This window comes from Paralichthys olivaceus, chromosome 9 (assembly GCF_024713975.1).
Source record: "Paralichthys olivaceus isolate ysfri-2021 chromosome 9, ASM2471397v2, whole genome shotgun sequence".
Classification (NCBI taxonomy): Eukaryota; Metazoa; Chordata; class Actinopteri; order Pleuronectiformes; family Paralichthyidae; genus Paralichthys; species Paralichthys olivaceus.
In genome coordinates, this window is record NC_091101.1 from 10,036,121 (window position 1) to 10,053,874 (window position 17,754).

At 40.8% G+C, this 17,754-nt stretch overlaps 2 protein-coding genes across 2 annotated transcripts; one reads left to right on the forward strand and one right to left on the reverse strand.

The window, feature by feature from the left end:
* Positions 1-2,789: 2,789 nt before the first annotated feature.
* On the reverse strand, positions 2,790-3,956 carry syce3 (synaptonemal complex central element protein 3). Its single transcript, XM_020078551.2, has 3 exons — positions 3,801-3,956; positions 3,400-3,508; positions 2,790-3,295 (listed from the first exon to the last, which is right to left on the reverse strand). Exons 2-3 carry the CDS (start codon positions 3,506-3,508, stop codon positions 3,111-3,113), a joined length of 294 nt encoding a protein of 97 aa, XP_019934110.2. The 5' UTR covers positions 3,801-3,956; the 3' UTR covers positions 2,790-3,110.
* A 440-nt stretch (positions 3,957-4,396) lies between these two features.
* On the forward strand, positions 4,397-6,851 carry foxi3b (forkhead box I3b). The gene is made up of 2 exons (XM_020086875.2): positions 4,397-5,347; positions 5,552-6,851. Exons 1-2 carry the CDS (start codon positions 4,747-4,749, stop codon positions 6,127-6,129), a joined length of 1,179 nt encoding a protein of 392 aa, XP_019942434.1. The 5' UTR covers positions 4,397-4,746; the 3' UTR covers positions 6,130-6,851.
* Positions 6,852-17,754: the final 10,903 nt, after the last annotated feature.

The window sequence follows — 17,754 nt, forward strand, 5'->3', positions numbered from 1 at the left end:
ATCACAATCAGACCACAATTTCTGTGTATAGTTTGCTAACTGGAACGTATACAAGATGTTAAGGTTGAACATTCCTGTGCAATCACACGCTAAGCACTTTCATTAAGGAAACAACAGATGGCGACGTTGCACAGACACAGACGAGCGCTTTTATCGGCTGTTTGAGAATTCAAGAGATGGCATTTTATTCCCTGAGCTGGGTAACAAGGAGTACCTGAGTAACATTTCTTATACAACAGCAACAACTTTTTAAAAACATATTTCTGTATTTCTACTCTTTTTCTTTTTCAACAGAAAAACAACCTTGGAGATTTTTTGGTCCTTACTATGAAAGATTTATGTTGCATCCAGGCTTTGGGTTCCAGTTGGTAAGTTGGAAAGGTGAGCAGACATCAAGCTGAAATTGCTCTCAGAGAGTTGAACGAGGTCAGGCGCTGTCTCTCGCAGTCTCACATATCTCATCCCTCTTCTGCAGCAGAATGACAAACCTACACATATACACAAACGTGCTGTTGAGACTACAAATGATTGTGTGTGTGAGTGAATGTGTATCTGTCTTCAGGACAGGGTATTTGTGGTTAGGGACAGCTCGAAAGGCTCTGCTGAGATCCCACTGAAGTCAAGGTTTACAACATTAAAATCCATAACCAAGAGACTCCCACTCCTTTGGCAGTGGGCTCAACAACAAAAAGGCAAAGTGAAAATGACGATGTGTGAATCTGCATTGTTATAATGAGGGGAAAATGTTGTTCCAAGTAAACTGTTAAGTTCATATCTTGTGAAATGGCCTTGAAGAGTTTGATGCAGACTTGCTGCGTTGCGTCATTAGGTCCCTGTCATCTCTTTTTGTATGCTGCTGTGCTGCAGTTTCCCTGGGGTGCAGGAGATGATTACCCATCACACACCCACCCACACACACACACACACACACACACACACACATACCGCTGCTGCTCATTGATGCCACAGACCGGATCTCTGAAGCGAGAGCCAATGTAGTCTGCTGCACCCAGTGGGACTCTGACCAGCACCGGCCCTAATGTGGGCGTTTACGTGTTGTAGTGTGTGCGTTTGCTAATTTGTGCACATGCATATTGTGTATGTGCCCTGTTTGAAACCTTTTTAGGAATATCTGAACAAATGTCACAATATTCACAATCATAAAAGGTCGTTATGTAATTCTGACTCTCTTGGTACCTTCACATGTATTTTTTGGAAAACAGAACTAGAGAAAAATTAAGACTTTTACACGGATGCTGATCTGTATAATCTATGAAACTATGTCCTCCTGACACACAACATTACCTCTGTTCTTCATGCTTCAGTTTCAAGTCAAGCTGGCAGCCGCTGCTTCAGTGCCTCCTGGATTTTTCAGACTCGGCAGCTTGTCAGGGGAGCCAACACAAACGATCAGATCACACTGCTTCAGCTGGGTTCTCACTGCAGGTTGAAAGCAAATATATTTTACAATGCTGTCACTTCTCAGATGTCCAAAAGGCCCTTTGCAAAACATATTAGGCACCACATCAAAGATTACAGCATTCATGAGCAAACAGCCTAATGTAAACACATGCTAATTAAATTTTGCTGACCATTTCTTGACCACGTCTCCATGTCGAGGTATACATTTCAAAGGGACCTATATTTCTACTGTACTAATGTTATATATAATATATATTTGACTTAAATAATGGATAAATATATTGAATTATATATGCTGCATTATTTCTTCAGTTATTTCAAAGAAAACTTGTATTCAAATGTATAACCGACACACGATACGTCATTGTGATATTGGTATTGTATGATATTTCCTTGAAACCATAAATTATGCTTTTGTATCCAAAAATAATCTGCCAGTTTCATCCTACAAACTAACTGAAAGTGAAACAAGCAGTAACACTGGTATCTGACAGAGAACATCTTGTGTTGTTTTGTCTCAGTCATTCCTTCTTTTTTTTAAATTGCCAAGACAATAAACTGTGAAGAAGAGATACAGCATGAAGAGTCACAATAACATGAATCCTTACATTTAAAAAGTTTTATTTAAGACAAAGCTCTGATGTTTGTTTCCAGCCTCTGAGATAAAAGTGAGTGCACAGTTATAATTTAGACAACAAAATAAGAACACTGCTCTGACTGCCTCTCTGCCCACATCTGTCCCCCATGGCAAAAAAAAAAAAAAAGTAGTTGCGACATCACACCTCACATCAAATTGAATGATGGAAAGCTATGTGCGTTAAATCCTTCAGTTACTCCTATCTACCCATCAGCGGGGTGGGATCTGACAGCCATCATGTAGTATCATGTACTTCCGTGCCACTGACATCTACAAGAAAAGGCTAAGCTGGGCAGCTGTACAATAACTCACTTTTGGATATCATGTTTCAGATCTGGAATAACAGTTACATCATACGCTTTGCATATTTGTAAATCATCACGGTCATCTTACTGACAATGTTATAAAGGGTGTGGATGGGGATAAAACAGTTTATACATACATGCCAGTTGATTCATACAGTTAGACATGGAGTCCAGCCCTTTGAGTATGTTTTCCACAGAAGCGGAGGGGGGAGCTTGTTCTCTGCTCTTCTCTGTATTTTCCATCTGAAAAATAATCACAAAACAGGTAAAAACTAAACTATATAAAACATTAAACTCTAACAAAGTCAAAATGCAACTGTGCATGAAGGTCAAACATTCAAATTAAAAGTCAAATATACAATAAAGTGACATTAGCAAGTTAAAAATAGAGGTTTATCTAAAAAAAAAAAAAACAACAGTCCACATTCTTAATTTAATATGTTTTATTCACTTTAACAAGGTACATAGATCAAATGACTTACTTACAAAACAAATAAGCCATGTTAACATCAACTGTTAAGAAATCAAAATACTACAGTCTACATTACTGAATAAAACATGTTTTTAACATACATTCATTTCAATGTAATCAAAGGCAGGTACGTCCAACTACCTGCTTCCCCCTTAGATCCCCACAGCAATGACAATATTTACTTGAACAAAACAACAATTCCAGTTTGAGCTTATTCTGCTTGGACAGCTTTCCTCCCTTTGTCTTCAGCACAGCATGGAGCTGGACAACAACATCAGATCTGAGAGAGGGAAGTGGCAGCAGGATCAGCACAGTCCTCCAGCTCTGGCTCCTGGCTCTGGTCTCCACACACAGCGGCTCTGCAGCGGTCGTACGCCTCCTCCAGCCTCTGCAGGAGGGCCCCCAGCTTAGGGCTGGTCCGCAGGGCCACCAGGTCATAGGCCATCCAGGTCAACTGCACTGCAGGTGGACGATATGAATAAGACACGTCAGATACACCTGAATCCCTGTAACACATGGGGGCTAACACTGATGCTACATGAAACCACAATCAAGTCACGCACCTGACATGTTCTCAGCGCATTCTGTCATCTTCTCTAAATCTTTGTTCAGCTCCAACATGTGGTCCTTGTCCACCTGAGGACGCTCGGGGGACGAAGATGAGTCGGTCATCTAAATTACAAGCCGACATGTTTTATTTTTTATCGAGCTGTCAGTCCATTAAACAGGCTACTAGCGAGCTAACCGACGCTAGCTGACAGCGCCGCTACTTTGCTGGCGGTGACCGGGTGAGGGCAGCAGTCTGTTAGCTATGCGGGCTAGCATTGGAAGCTAATCTTAACTTTTGATTTTAACAGGTTAAACCACGAAGAACAACCGCTTCAACATGTCCTGGCTGCAGTTTCTATGAACGGTCAGCGAGGCTACAGGTTGTTATCTCATTCTAAAGTTTATCCAAACTTACGTCACAAACGTTTTCTTCAGAGGAACAGTCAAATCTGTGGAGTGAGGAGCTCTCGCGAGAACTTCAGCAAAATCACCGACGTGTTGCGCGTTCTCTATTTTAACTGTAACCGGAAGTCACGTCTTGGGATTTCCACGCAACTGTTTTAATCCATTTAGACACAAGCAGGACCATTTAGAGTTAGACACACTGGATTGCCAATAATATTATGATCAAAGTATATTATTTGATATTGGCTAACATTTAAAATTGTGGAAAAATATTATCTAACATATATGCAAGTTAAATAGTCCCCTACATCGACAGGTAATAATACAATAGTATTCCCAATGGTACTGAATAGTGTAATGAAAATAATTCAGTAATATTTCTCCTACCATTTTCTTTGGAAAAAGTAAAAACATACAGCCTCCACTTACAGTACACCGACTAGTAATTATTATCCATTTTCAATTAGTCAAACAAATAAATATGTATATAAATATTTTATTTGAGTGTCTTTTAATTTTTTTATCATAATTATTTAAAAAGTAAAGACATATTAAAGAACTGGATTAATGTGAAAGGAGCAGCATGTTGTGGACAATTATTTGATTGGGGGTGAACAAAACCTGTGGAGTGACTGAAGTAAGCTGACACAGGGGAAAAAATGAGAGCTCACCTGAGAGAGCAGCCAATCAAAAGAGATGGGGCGTTTCCAGGGAAACAGATAAAGCCGGTGTGACAGGTGACTTCTTGACATAAACCAAGGGCAAACAGACAAGCAAGGGGTGGGGAAGAAGTCTACCACTGGGAAGCTTTGAGAGCATTGTTTGGATCAACTCACATTCAAATACCCAGAGAGGACTGGACAAGGAACTCTCAGGGTCTGACAGAGTTTCCACAAAGTCTGTTTGATATCAAAAGGAAGAACCTCCGCAGCAGAAAGGTGAGAAAGAACTTGACAATGTCTTCATTTGAAGCCCAGGGCCAGTCTCCTCCTCGATGTGGCCCTCAGTTCCCCAGCCTCGGACAGGAGCCCCCTGAGCTCAGCATGTACAGCGACTGTTACTACCCTCCTCCTTCACTGCCGAGTCCTCAGCGCACGACTCCGACCTCCTACGACCTGAACGACTACACCACATCCACTCCAAACCCTTACCTCTGGTTCAATGGCTCCGGGATCAACACGCCGCCGTACCTGGCCACTGCCGGCCCGTCTGGTAACCCCGGCCCCCCCTTTGTGCCTCAGCATTACGGCATGCAGAGGCCTTACCTGGGTCCAGCCGGAGCTGGGGGCCCAGGAGGGGAGCTGAGCTGGTTCTCTCTGCCCTCACAAGAAGACCTGATGAAGCTGGTCAGGCCCCCGTACTCCTATTCCGCTCTCATTGCCATGGCCATCCACGGAGCGCCTGAAAGGAGACTGACATTGAGTCAGATTTACCAGTACGTTGCTGACAATTTCCCTTTCTACAACAAGAGTAAAGCAGGCTGGCAGAACTCCATCAGACACAACCTGTCACTCAATGATTGCTTCAAAAAAGTACCCCGGGACGAGGATGACCCAGGTAATATTTAAAAATTATTTTTATTTATTACTCTGTTTCAAATAATTCTTTCTAACAGAAAATTGCTTATATGATTCATTCGCTTAATTTCCATTGCTTTTTGATTATATTGCTGTCATTTTCATGGTGTGATGTATCTTGTAAAGCTGTTTGCCCAGTTTTAAAATCTTAACTGAATCTGGACTTTCCTCTCTGATATCACAGGAAAGGGCAACTACTGGACACTTGACCCAAACTGCGAAAAGATGTTTGACAATGGAAACTTCCGCCGCAAGAGGAAGAGAAAGTCTGACACTCTCTCGGGCGGGGAAGGCAGTTCGGGGGCTCCAGAGTCAGGCGACAGTGAGAGGGGCAGCCCCAAACTCTCTGGAAACCCTGCCCTCAACATCTCCCCCTCACCGGACAGGATCCCGTCCCCCTCGTCATCGGGTCCGGCACCGTGTCTGAGCAGCTTCTTGTCTGAGATGTCTGGAGTGACCTCCGGTGCAGCTAATGAGGGGGGAGGTGATGGGTTGAGCAGGCCGCTGCAGATGAACCTGCCTCTAGATGGGCCTCATAGGCCCGCACAGCCAGTAAGCTTCAGCAGCTACTCCCCCAACTCGGTCGGCTCAGAGTGGGTACCACAAGTGTCTGCTCCCCCTGTGCTGTCCTCCTCACCCACCCATTCCTCCTTAGGGTACACGAGCCCTATCCTCAGCCAGTACAACAGCTCCAATGGGCATTTCTACCCTATGCTAGGCTCGTCAGGGATCATCTACCATCGCGAGGGCACAGAAGTTTGACAAGACAATTAAAAGGGAAAAAAGTTTGTTTTGAAAAGACCCAATGGGAAAGTGTACCTGTCTGGTTACTTGTGTTTTTTTAGAGCAGTGGAAGACAATACACACACACACACACACACACACACACAATGTATGTATACAACATTATGTTTGCGCTGACTGCGACAGTTGAGATCACGACAGCGTGTGACAGAGTAAAAAGACTTTGATTCTCACAGGAACAGCCGAGTCAGCCGCAGCGGGGCAACAAGTGTCACTCCCTGAAACCACACTCAGCCTCTCTATCAGATCCTCAGTCAGCTTTTATTCCATCCAGAGGCACTCTCTATCAGATCTGACTCATTATTAACAGATTCCAGGTCTGATCTGCTGACACCAGGCCATTCCACACTGTTATCTGGGATTCTCTGATGTTATCTCACATACAATGCTCAGGCAGCACATTTAGAGGAGTAGTTAAATTACACCATTGTCTACAACATGTTGTGTAGTCAGTGGCTTCCTAGAAATAAAAGGAGGTGAAATAAAAATGAGTTTCCTGCTGAGTTCAACTATCCGATGAACTTGCAGTCTTGTAGTTTGACATACGAATAAGTGTAAATATGTTTATGTGTCGTGTAACGTTATACATTTGTATTGTTGTTTTCTTGGTGTACAAAATGCCTTGTTGATGTATACTGTTCATTTTGTGTTTTTATTATGAATAAAAGCTTTTAAAGGTCTTCTATTGCATTTTTTGCCTCATCATATATGAAGTATTAATAAGTCAACAGGAGAAGATGCTACTTTAAGATTTCCCTCAACCAGTCCCCCACCCTTCTAGAGAGAGACAGTTACAGACAATAAGTTCTTACTGACAGAAAACAGTCCTGCCAGAAAAGCGATGACCAGCAGCATAGATCTTGCATGTCGGTGAAACCTGATCCGTGTGTGATTGATAGTTAACAGGTTCTGCTCAACAGTGAAAATCCACATTCCCATGCACCCTGTCCCTGTCTCTCGGCTACGCTAAACACAGCGCTCCATCTCTGTCACACGATCTGCACACAGATATAGCTGACTGGATGCAGGCGGCTTTATTAGGGCAAAGGAACCAACTGTAAAAAAGAAAAGAGGCTGTAAAGATGCTGCAGTGTGAAATGAGTGCTGAATAAACACAGTGACCGAACATGGCTCATAATATGTATGTATTATATTATATTATATGCATGTATTATAATTACTCAATGAGTTTCACCATTACATGGTTATCTGACAGTGGGGAGTCCAAACTGTGCATCAAATACAAACATTATCCAGCTCAAGCAACAGGCGTGAATTCAGTCAAATGAAATAGCTTTATTGTTATATGCACAGAGAAACGTGTGTATTATACAAATGTATCGTAAAAAGGGTCATTAAAGGAGAATATGTAAAGTAATATGCAGTATAAGCAATAATAATACACATTTGTAAAAGCAGACTTGGGGGAGTAGTGTAAATTTCAACAATAAGTCAGGTTCACTTTAAAAAACAAGAACCTGTACTGTATATTTAAATGTATCCATAGTAATATGGTGTGTTCTGTTATTCATTTAAATGCCTTTATTGTCAATATGCAGTGTCCCAGTGATACAGAGGGTAACACACACAAGAAGGCACATTACAGTCTAATACATAAATATGAAAACACAAGCAATAAATAGAATAAAACAAAGGGTTTTAAAACAGATGAGTATAAGTTTTCAGTGCCATTGCACATGATAATATTGAACTTGGTTAAATTCTCTTTTAGTTCCCTTTTAACTTGGTCTTGAAGGCAGACGCCACAGGTCCTTAAAAAACTATATGTTATGATACAGCAATTATAATCTATCTGTAATCTGTAATCTAAAGATTATATTTCATATACATGAGTCCCAGATTTCATCACTAAAAATACATACACGCCAACGTTGAGTATAGTTTACTTCTGCTTTGGTTACTGTAATAACCAAACACTTATTAACTGTGACTTTCACTTTTCTGCAGGTTTCCTTCCATTCAGTTCTTCAGTTATCCTACACATATAATATAAAATATGTTGTACACATAACATTATAGAATATATTCATTACACTAAAAGACACTACAGTCCACGATTAAGCCACTGATCAATATGTATTGGGTATATTTAGTCACTTTTATTTGACATGTGCAAGTTACCACAGGGTCAGCAGAACAATGAAAGGTGTTGGACGAGCAGAAACAGGTCAGCTCGGCAGTGCAATAGCAGAAAGAGCTTACTTTGAGAAAAAAGTACATAACAATACAAAACTAAATCTATATACATTCAAAGGTGCAGTGTGACATTCATTACAAATGTAGTAACCACTTTAACTGTCTGGAGTGTGTGTGAATCAGTGATTGCCCATGTGTGTGTAGAGTTATGTGTGTTGTCATCAACCAAGCTTTAGTTTAGTTCTTTAGTTACTTTGGTTTCTTGAATAACCAAAGTGCGTTAACTGTGACATTCACTTTTCTGCAGGTTTCCTTCCATTCAGTTCTTCAGTTATCCTGTGCATGTTATTAAAATAAATATAAATGCTTGGATTGGTGTCAGCCTTAGGCCTTTATTTACCCTGAAACACAGGCAGCATGACAGCCATTTACACTAAACACAGAGAGAGGGGACGAAAGAAAGAAAAAAAGAAAGACAGAAAGAAAAAAAAGTAATTAAGCATGTGCACTTTAGAGCCAGACCAAGTGGAATTTGACATCCTGGTAGAAAATAAATAGTGCATTAGTCGGAGATTAGGGGGCCAACTTGTCTACATTTGCATAACTGATTTCAAAGCAAGTGATGAGGTTGACTAGATCATAAGTTTTGCTTTACTGGCCATGCCAGACTTGCAGACATCTCTGATGGAAGTGTCCTGTCTCAAAATGTGCCATATCTCAAAGCTAATTCAGATGATTATCTCTTTGCCAAATTCATAAGCAAATACGATGTCTTTAGCCACAGACATGACACTTGCAAAGCGGATCAGAGGATGAAAGAAAAGGGGGGATTAGTATGAAGAGGGGGGGCAAAAGTGAAAGTACAGTAAGTACAGGATTTTAGCTTTACAGCATATCATCACTCCATCTGAAATAGTCTTGGCACTATGAAACGTGAACACAGCAATTTTTTGACTGGCAGGTGAGAAATGTGACATAAAGAGCAGGGGTGGCCTCTGGCTTCTGTCGATCCTGGAGCGTATCTGCCAACAGAAACATCACAGGGCTTTTGTCTTCATTAACAGCAGATATCACCTTCTGCTCTCTTATTCAGACAGTTTCAGATGGATGCAAATTTGTAACTGTTAATCATGCCACAAACGGGGATGACAAGGTTTTAGGAGGGGGAAGAAAGCTCTAATCCAGATGGAGATTTGCTGATAAGACGTGTGAAAAAAAACCTGAGGGATTTACCTTACCTACTCCCTGAAACCTAAGTCAATTTGCTTTTCTTGTATCTCACAACACACCTTGATGTTTCGGAACTTCCCTTCATCTGTTTGTCAGTTTCTTGTATTTGGAGCAGATCTCTTCTTCATGCAGATGGTTCCCTCTTTCACCCATATCACAAATTGTTAAATTTGATAGAAAATCAAGGTATTGTATCTTTTCTTCCACCTGATATTTCTTCTACGCTCTTTTGTCTCAACAGTCTTACCTGTTCAGCTGTTTGATTTGCTCCCAAGTTTCCCTTTTAGAGCACTAAAAATGGATTCTAGTGAAAACAAATACTCATGTAGCGTGGAGCACACCAGTATCTATATGACTGAGGGGAGCCCAGCACAGCATCAATCACATGTTACTGTAGCTATAGACCTTCCTCGCCTCGGGCAGTGGAATTATTGCTCAACAGGGTGATACGATTAAAATCTATAAATCCTCATCTCCACCTGCCGCCTGGCTCGTGGCAGTCTTCCACACACCTGTCGGACTAACGGAATGCAGGCTTACACACACATGTTCGTTTATGTGTGCGTGTGTGTACGCGTTGGTGCAGTGCAGGGCATAAAAGGGTATGATGTTTGTAATATAAACTCAGACAGGGAACGATTATATGAGAGTTTGTTATGTATGAGGGATATCTGTGTTTTTAACTGTTGTGATTATATCTCTGTAAGAAGAAGAAAAAAGATGTCACACCTCGCTGTGTGTCGGAAAAAGACGTTTGTAAATCTGTTCAGGTTGATTCCTCGAAAAGTGATCGAAGAGCACTCCCTCACTCTTTGGATAACTGCTACCTGAATGGAGAGTTAACTGTTCTGGTACCAAATCAACCCAAAACACACACACACACACACACACACGCGCCTTCTGTATTTACTAAAACAGTAATGTCCTATCAAGGCTGTTTAGTAAACGACAGCAGAGAACATCAAGCCTGGAGACATGTCGTCATGCCCAGTGCTTCAGCGCCGCATCACCAACCTGCTGTTATTGTATAAACATCCAGACACACGCATGGAGGTAAAGAAAGAATGAAACACCTTGCTCTTGGTCTAGAAGTCATTGAACAACCTTTTCTTTTTTGTGTGTCCTGTAAAGGTCAGTGGAAAATCCTGGAATTGGTACGCTTCCCCTCGGCTATGCTGGCTGTTAGACACACATGAAATGCTGTTACTTTGAAAATCACCACATTGTTGTTGAATTAGCAGCTGTCCAATCAAGAAGCTATTGATCCTATTAAAACTGCTCAACAAAATACTTGTCCACAATCCCCATATATTCAGACGCTCGCCTACATTTCCATCACGAATGTCGAGCAGCCATTGTCCAAAGAAAAACGTCCCACTTAGCACCACATCTCATCAAATCTCTCCACGTACAGGAAAAGAAATGTCTCAGGTCCTTCTTTGTTAAATACTGCAGTGCATCCCAGTGTCCCACAGTCCAGACAATAAGGCAGTGAGTGATCTCCCCCTTCCCAAACATGGCTTATATACACGATTTGGAGAAAAGTGAAGTTTAAAGACAAACAGCGCACAGTGAGAGTGTGTGTATATATGAATCATTGCTATTGCCCCCTAAAATATTTTCCATGTCAACATGCAGTAAACATGACGATATGAAGAGGGCTTTGCAGTGAGGGAGGGAGAAGAAGGAAGAGGAAGAAGGGGGGTATAACGTGTCTTTACGTCGGAACCCTCTTGTTATGTAAACCCCTCTCTTTCCTTGTTTTATGTTTTGCATTTTCCTGTGTACTGACTAATGATTCTTAACAGCTTATATGGAGTACTGAAGTAGGTCAGAGTTGTTGCTCTGTGTCAGTGTAGATGTAATTGAGAGAATAAAGTCAGTTCTAAAGAAATGGTAGCAGTGTGGCCAAGAGGATGTTAATTTCAGTTGGTTGTATCACCATGAAATTCTGTATCATGATCCCCAGAGGATGTATCCTATAAACTTTGGCTTAACCCCTGGTGCCATCATCAGTATATCCACATGTCCACTTGTTGCACTGGCACAAAATTATTTTTACAAATCTCATAGTCACCAAAGGATGTGTCATAAAATCCCTGACCTTTTCTCCAGCGCCACCTGCAAGAGTTCTGTCTACATTTTGCCGTTGACTCTTTTGTTAAAAATAACCTTGATCAAAGTCCTGCACAGGTCCATTTTTGCAAACCCGCATCTACAAAGCTCCGTACTAGACCCAACTGTTACCTGCTATTTTCTCCAAGTCAAATCCGAATCCGCCCAGACCTATTAACATATGACCCATGACCCGAATCATCACCCGTCATTAAATGCTACGTATACTTCAAATAGGTTATGTCCTCCTTTTCCTCCCATTTTGGTGGTTGAGGTTTGGCTTGCGAACCGGAGGGTGGCCAGTTCAAGTCCAGGATGGACTAAAAAGTATGAAAGGTGGACTGGTAGCTGGAGAGGTGCCAGTTCACCTCCTGGGCACTGCTGAGGTGCCCTTGAGCAAGACACCAAACCCCCCAATTGCTCGCAGGGTGCTTCTCCGTGGCTGCACATCACTCTACCATCTCTCTCCATATATTGCATGTCTATGAGCCCTTTGTGTGTGTGGGGGATTGTGGGTTAATAAACTGCATGTATAAAAATGAGTGTAAAAAGAATTTCCCCCTTGGGGGATCAATAAAGTATCTCTTCTTCTCTTCTGTTCACTTAGCTTTCATTGCATTTCCTCAGTGTTGAGGTGTCTAGCTAGCGGCTATCAAAGACTAACACATGGTGGCAGTTTTTACAAGCAGGACAGCTGCTGAGAACAAATTCACCACTGGCTGTTTTTGTCTTCATGTGATCCATTTTGATGTGTTCAGCTAGTCTGGTGTCAGTAGTGACAGTTATTTGAGTAGAAGTGAAGGGCTCAGAGGTTGAGTCATAGGCTTTCACAATAACCCCCTGCGGCTGACTACATTTCATATGAATTGATTTTGATGTTAAATATGGCACAATAATTTTAATTTCAGATTTCCCAAGATTTTTTTTTTACTGTCCACTGTTGCCCAACCATAAACATTTAATTTTCAGCCATATGTTTTTACCCAATACACAATAGGTAACAGTGTAGGATTCTATCCTTGGTTGTAAAACATGTGCAGGTAGAAATAATCTTCTCAGCATAATGTGACTAACAAAGCAAATACACTACAATATTCTGTAGAGCATAGTCCAGAGATTTTTTGGGAGGATATTAATCAGTCAAAGCTTATGTGAAAATAAGATCTTGTCATGTCTTGTCTTATATTTACCTCAGTTATTGCCACTGATGATACAGTAAAGGCAAAGTGGAGATATATGTTATTCCCAGGGAGTTTTATCTAATATCATTCCTCCTGGATGAAACCAAGAATGAAATGATTTTATCAGATTAAAGCGGATTACATCAACGTCTTCTAGATGCTGAATCACACATACTTTATGAGGCTGTATTTCAGCATGCAGGGTGTGCACTAACACACTCTGTATGGAAGAGACTCACATTTATTTCCATTGACCAGGTCTGAGAGTGGATGAGACAGCAGCACTTGCATTCAAACTTTGTCCACTTTGATGATAAATTGCTTAACAGTATATTAATTAACAGTAAACTGAAACCAAAAGCAATTAAAGCAAGAAATCAAGTTTCTGTCTGCAAATGGGTCGATTAACCTTCAGACTTCGACTTTCCTTCAACTCTGCCTCAGGCAGCAGAATGGTTGTTTGCATTAGTATTGTAATAGAAGCCTATTTGGAACTGAAACAAAGTGTCTCATAGAATTGTCACATCAGATCACTCACACACAGTATAATTATGCAAAGCAGTGGTGTTGGACATGTAACACAAGAATCACTGTTTATTAATGTTTTCTTTTTTACAAGTGCTAGTTTGTTTGTCTTTGTATTTGGGTACAAATTTGCCCAGAATGAAATAATTTATGGTCATGGTTCATCTTGTTGCTAGTCACCCTGGAACTGAAACTCATAGCACTTAATATTTAAAAGGATTATCTGAAACGTAGGCAAACTAGAGCAGTTCTAAAAGTGGGTGGTCCAATGCTGTATTGATTTTTATTGAACTCATCTTACTCATCAATACATGGTCATGTATAGACCCACCAAAGCTCTTATAAAAACTGATTTAATAGCGTAGTTGTACTTTGCTTCAGGTGTAAATGCTGCACACACACATGCAGAAGATGTATTGACACAGACTGAGGCTGCGGCAGCATCGGCCATTTGAAAGCACTGACACTCCATTATGTTGTAAACAAGCAGAGGTGCAACTCACTCACACACTCACTTTGAGTGAGATATATAGGCTTCTACATTGGAGCAGAGGGAGAGATGTATGGTTTTGTGGCTGCGCAGGAAAATACTGAGCTGTGAGAAATGTCCCTCTATTTTTGCCATTCAGATTTAACAGGCCACACACACATACACACATACACACATTGGCAAGTCTTCTCCCACAATTTACCAGTAGAGCTAGACACAATACATCTCACCTTAAAGTGCATGGTGCCTTAGTGCCTTTAGTCTGTTGTTGCCAGAGCCTGAAGTTTACCTATGATGGATTACATGTCACATATATTGTACATGAATAACAGCAGAAGACAGTAAGAGACAGACATGTCTTCCAAACCCGCATAACCTGCATGTTGTGACACACTGCTCTGACTCCATGGACAAAAACAAGGGTCCTCACTCCACTGGTTAGATAGGTGCCGTTAGGGATTTTCCGGTTGCTATTTGGAGTCTTGCACAAAGAGCGATTAAGGCAAATATGTCTTTGATACTTAAAGGTTCAGTGTGTAAGATGTAGGTGAAAGGGATCTATTGGCACAAATTGAATATAAAAAAAAAATCCTAGTGATGGTTTCACTAGTGTGTTTCATCTAAATTGTACAAATGTTTGTTTTCTTTACCCCAATATTTAAAGACTTTATATTTACATCTAGAGTGGGTCCTTTCCATGGACGTCGCCATTTGTTTTTGTTTTTTTACACCTTTTAAGTTTTAAGGGCAACTGAAGTCTAACACAGGTTTTCTTTTAGGTTTGGGGTATTTATTTTGAGGGGTATTCAGCTGCAACATGAAACTTCACCACTAAATGTCACTAAATTCTACACACTGAACCTTTAACTAGTTTGCTTTATATGTGCAGCGGCACAAAGTAGAACCAGAACCAGGTCTTGTTTCAGAGAGAAAAAGTAGTGTTCCGAATTTTTGACATTTTCCCACAGTTTTGCTCAACTGGCAAAGAACAGCAGCATTTTATGATGATCTACGTTTGATGTAGTGAAAACAGATTGACAGGACTTTATGAGCCCATATAAGAATTAACAAGGTGACAAATTGTTTGTCTCTGTCATGCCATCAAACTGTTAAAAGCTTAGGATGATCAGTCAAGTCTGTTTTACCTGGCTGAAAGACAAATTTCCCCCAACTGACAAAACTGACAGAACAAACATAAAGTATTAATAAAAATTGAGTTGCACACTTCAATAACTGCAATAGTCCTGGGATTAGTAGCAATATGGATTATTTTTTGTTTAATTCACAATTTACATTTTCTCAACTCAAAAAAAACACGAGGAAGGAATATGTTGGTGCTCGGTAAATCCAGTTAAGGCAGCTGTAAAAAGTCTCAGGTTAATAAGAAAGTATCACGACAACATAAGTTTATGCTTGATGTCTGCAAGTGTGAGCTGATCTGCTTTGGTTTGTGTGATGGTCCACCTGTGCCCCTTTATGGATGTCCACATGCAGCACAACATTTTTGACCTCACTGAACATACACATATATCAAGAACACCAGCTGGATATGCACTGGATTCTTGTTTTGATGATACGGTTCATGAGTTCAGTTCATCTCTTCTTACAACTGCCTGTTGCCATGTTACACCCCCCACAGTTGTCTCATGAGCCCATGTTGCTTGTGCTGTGGACAACTGCCTTGGAGAACTTCCTCTATTTCTTGATTTTTATAGCAGCCGGAAAATAACTTTCTGGTGTGTTAATGGCCCCAAGTGCAATGGAGTGTGATTTGGCAAATGCATTTGACCCTAAACCAAGAAACAACACCTGCAGCATGTCTGCACATGCAGAATGAATGTCCAAACCTTAAGTTGTAAAAGTGTTCAACAAAGAATGATTCAAAATGCTTCCAGTATTTTTAGACAACTTGAGTTCAGCAGATCCTTCTTGCCTTTCCTTGAGGGAGCAGCAACCTGACTGGGTGTGACATGAGCTGCAGTATCCTGAAAGCAAAGAGTCCATCTAGTGGACACTGAAAGAAATCTCAGTTTTACATTTAGCAGTCACAGCAGCACACACATATGCAGTGGTGCATTTGTGTGAGTGTTGACCTCTGACATCTTTGACCTAATGAAATGTTGCACTGCGTCAGAAAGGTACCACACTAAGATCCTGTAGGTCTGTTAATGAAGATACCAAAGCCACCCGGCATTTTTTTAATTGCATGTTCATCTGATATTTCATTACTGTGCTGATCTTTGCAGGTCAAAGTGAGAATCAATGGTGAATTAATTACCTGCTTTGTCCGAGTAAAATTAGGGTTTTTATACATGAACAGCATAGATAATCAATCCACTGGGGGACTGTACTCCTTGATAATGGCCAATTAGAGGGTCTATAATCACAACACAAGCGGGAACGATTGAATAATTGACTGTAACTTTGTCGAATGGAGATGTAGGATTAGACTCTGCAAGTACAGCGACTGATGTTATGGTTAATTGTCTAATCATCCAGAGTGTGTCTGGCCAAATCTCAGGCACATACTTTACATGTCCACATCACATGTAAAGTGTGCCCGAATTTATCCTCACCACATGCACATACTTGGGCCCATATTCATTTCCATATACATGAGGCCCAAGAGAACATGGAGAGAACAATACACCATAGGTGGGCTATCTTCTGCTCTGAGGGGTTGTACGAAGCAAACGATGAGGGAAATTACATGAGAGAGGAAGACAGAGGAGGCTGGAGGAATAACAAGTGTGGGTGTTGGAGTAAGAATTATTCACAAGTGTCCAAGAAGGTGTAAGAGAGATGGAATGGGGGAACAGAAAAGGAAAACAAGGAGAAACAAAAGATAATTTGTATTGAGAAAGCCATCGAGGCGGGACCCTCCCGGAAAACATCGGGGAGAACAAGTGATTCCCAGGGCAGGAATAAATGAATTTACTTTCCACTTGATAACCATTAAAACAGAATATATTTTCCCAAGATGCTAATCCAACGAGGACTCCACTGCTCACCTAAGTATTTCAGTATATTGTATAGTTAGCCATTATACTGTTGTACTGGGAAATCTGCATACAGAATGTCCTCCATGTAATATTGGATATGTCAAAACTGTACAAAATCCTCCCTCATCAAATTTGAAAGTTAGAAAAATTACATGAGGCAATTTATTATGTTATATTCTTTATATGTGGGGAGTACATTTCTCATTTGCACAGTGACAATTGGTGTTGGAAACATTTCATAAAAAATTTAAGCAGAGTTTGATTTGCTGAAAAACTACATAGAACTTTGGAATAAATTATGAATAGCTTTCAAATAGAAACTAAGGTTTTCTATTTTTTTTCCACGAAAGCTAGCGTTCTGTTCAATCGTGAGAAGATTGCACCATCCGTTAGACCAAGAATGTACATATTGAGCTGACTATTAAGGGAAAATTCATTTGTTTGTGTCTTCACGTGTGCATTGATTTATCATCATGGAAAAAGAATTGTAGCATTAAAGCCACAACGGTTACTATGTGAGTTTTAATGCCCATTACACAATAATTGGCTATTTAGCTGGAATTGCCTCAGAAGTCATCACACCAAAGAAATAACTGTGTGCTTAATTATTCCTTCTGCAGGCTCAGAGCCTCAGCCCTCTGATCCTTTATCTTCCCACTGGGCTTTTCTCCAGTTCCTGGTTAAATCAACTGGTGCAGAGTAATTGGTGTGTCTTTAGCCCTGTGGCAAAAGGAGGACCAGTTTGTGTGTGCATGTGTATGCGTATGTATGTGGGTGGAGGAGTCTCCGCTGGACCATGTAAATTAGTCAGGTCTAACAACTGCTTCAGGAGAAATCCTTGATTTGACAGTGCAGTGGTTCTATTTAGACACCATCCACTTGC

Coding starts and splice junctions, on each gene's coding strand:
- foxi3b (XM_020086875.2), top strand. CDS start 4,747: ATGTCTTCATTTGAAGCCCAGGGCCAGTCTCCTCCTCGATGTGGCCCT. Junction 5,348..5,551: donor CCGGGACGAGGATGACCCAG/GTAATATTTAAA, acceptor CTGATATCACAG/GAAAGGGCAACTACTGGACA.
- syce3 (XM_020078551.2), bottom strand. CDS start 3,508: ATGACCGACTCATCTTCGTCCCCCGAGCGTCCTCAGGTGGACAAGGAC. Junction 3,296..3,399: donor ATGCGCTGAGAACATGTCAG/GTGCGTGACTTG, acceptor GTCCACCTGCAG/TGCAGTTGACCTGGATGGCC.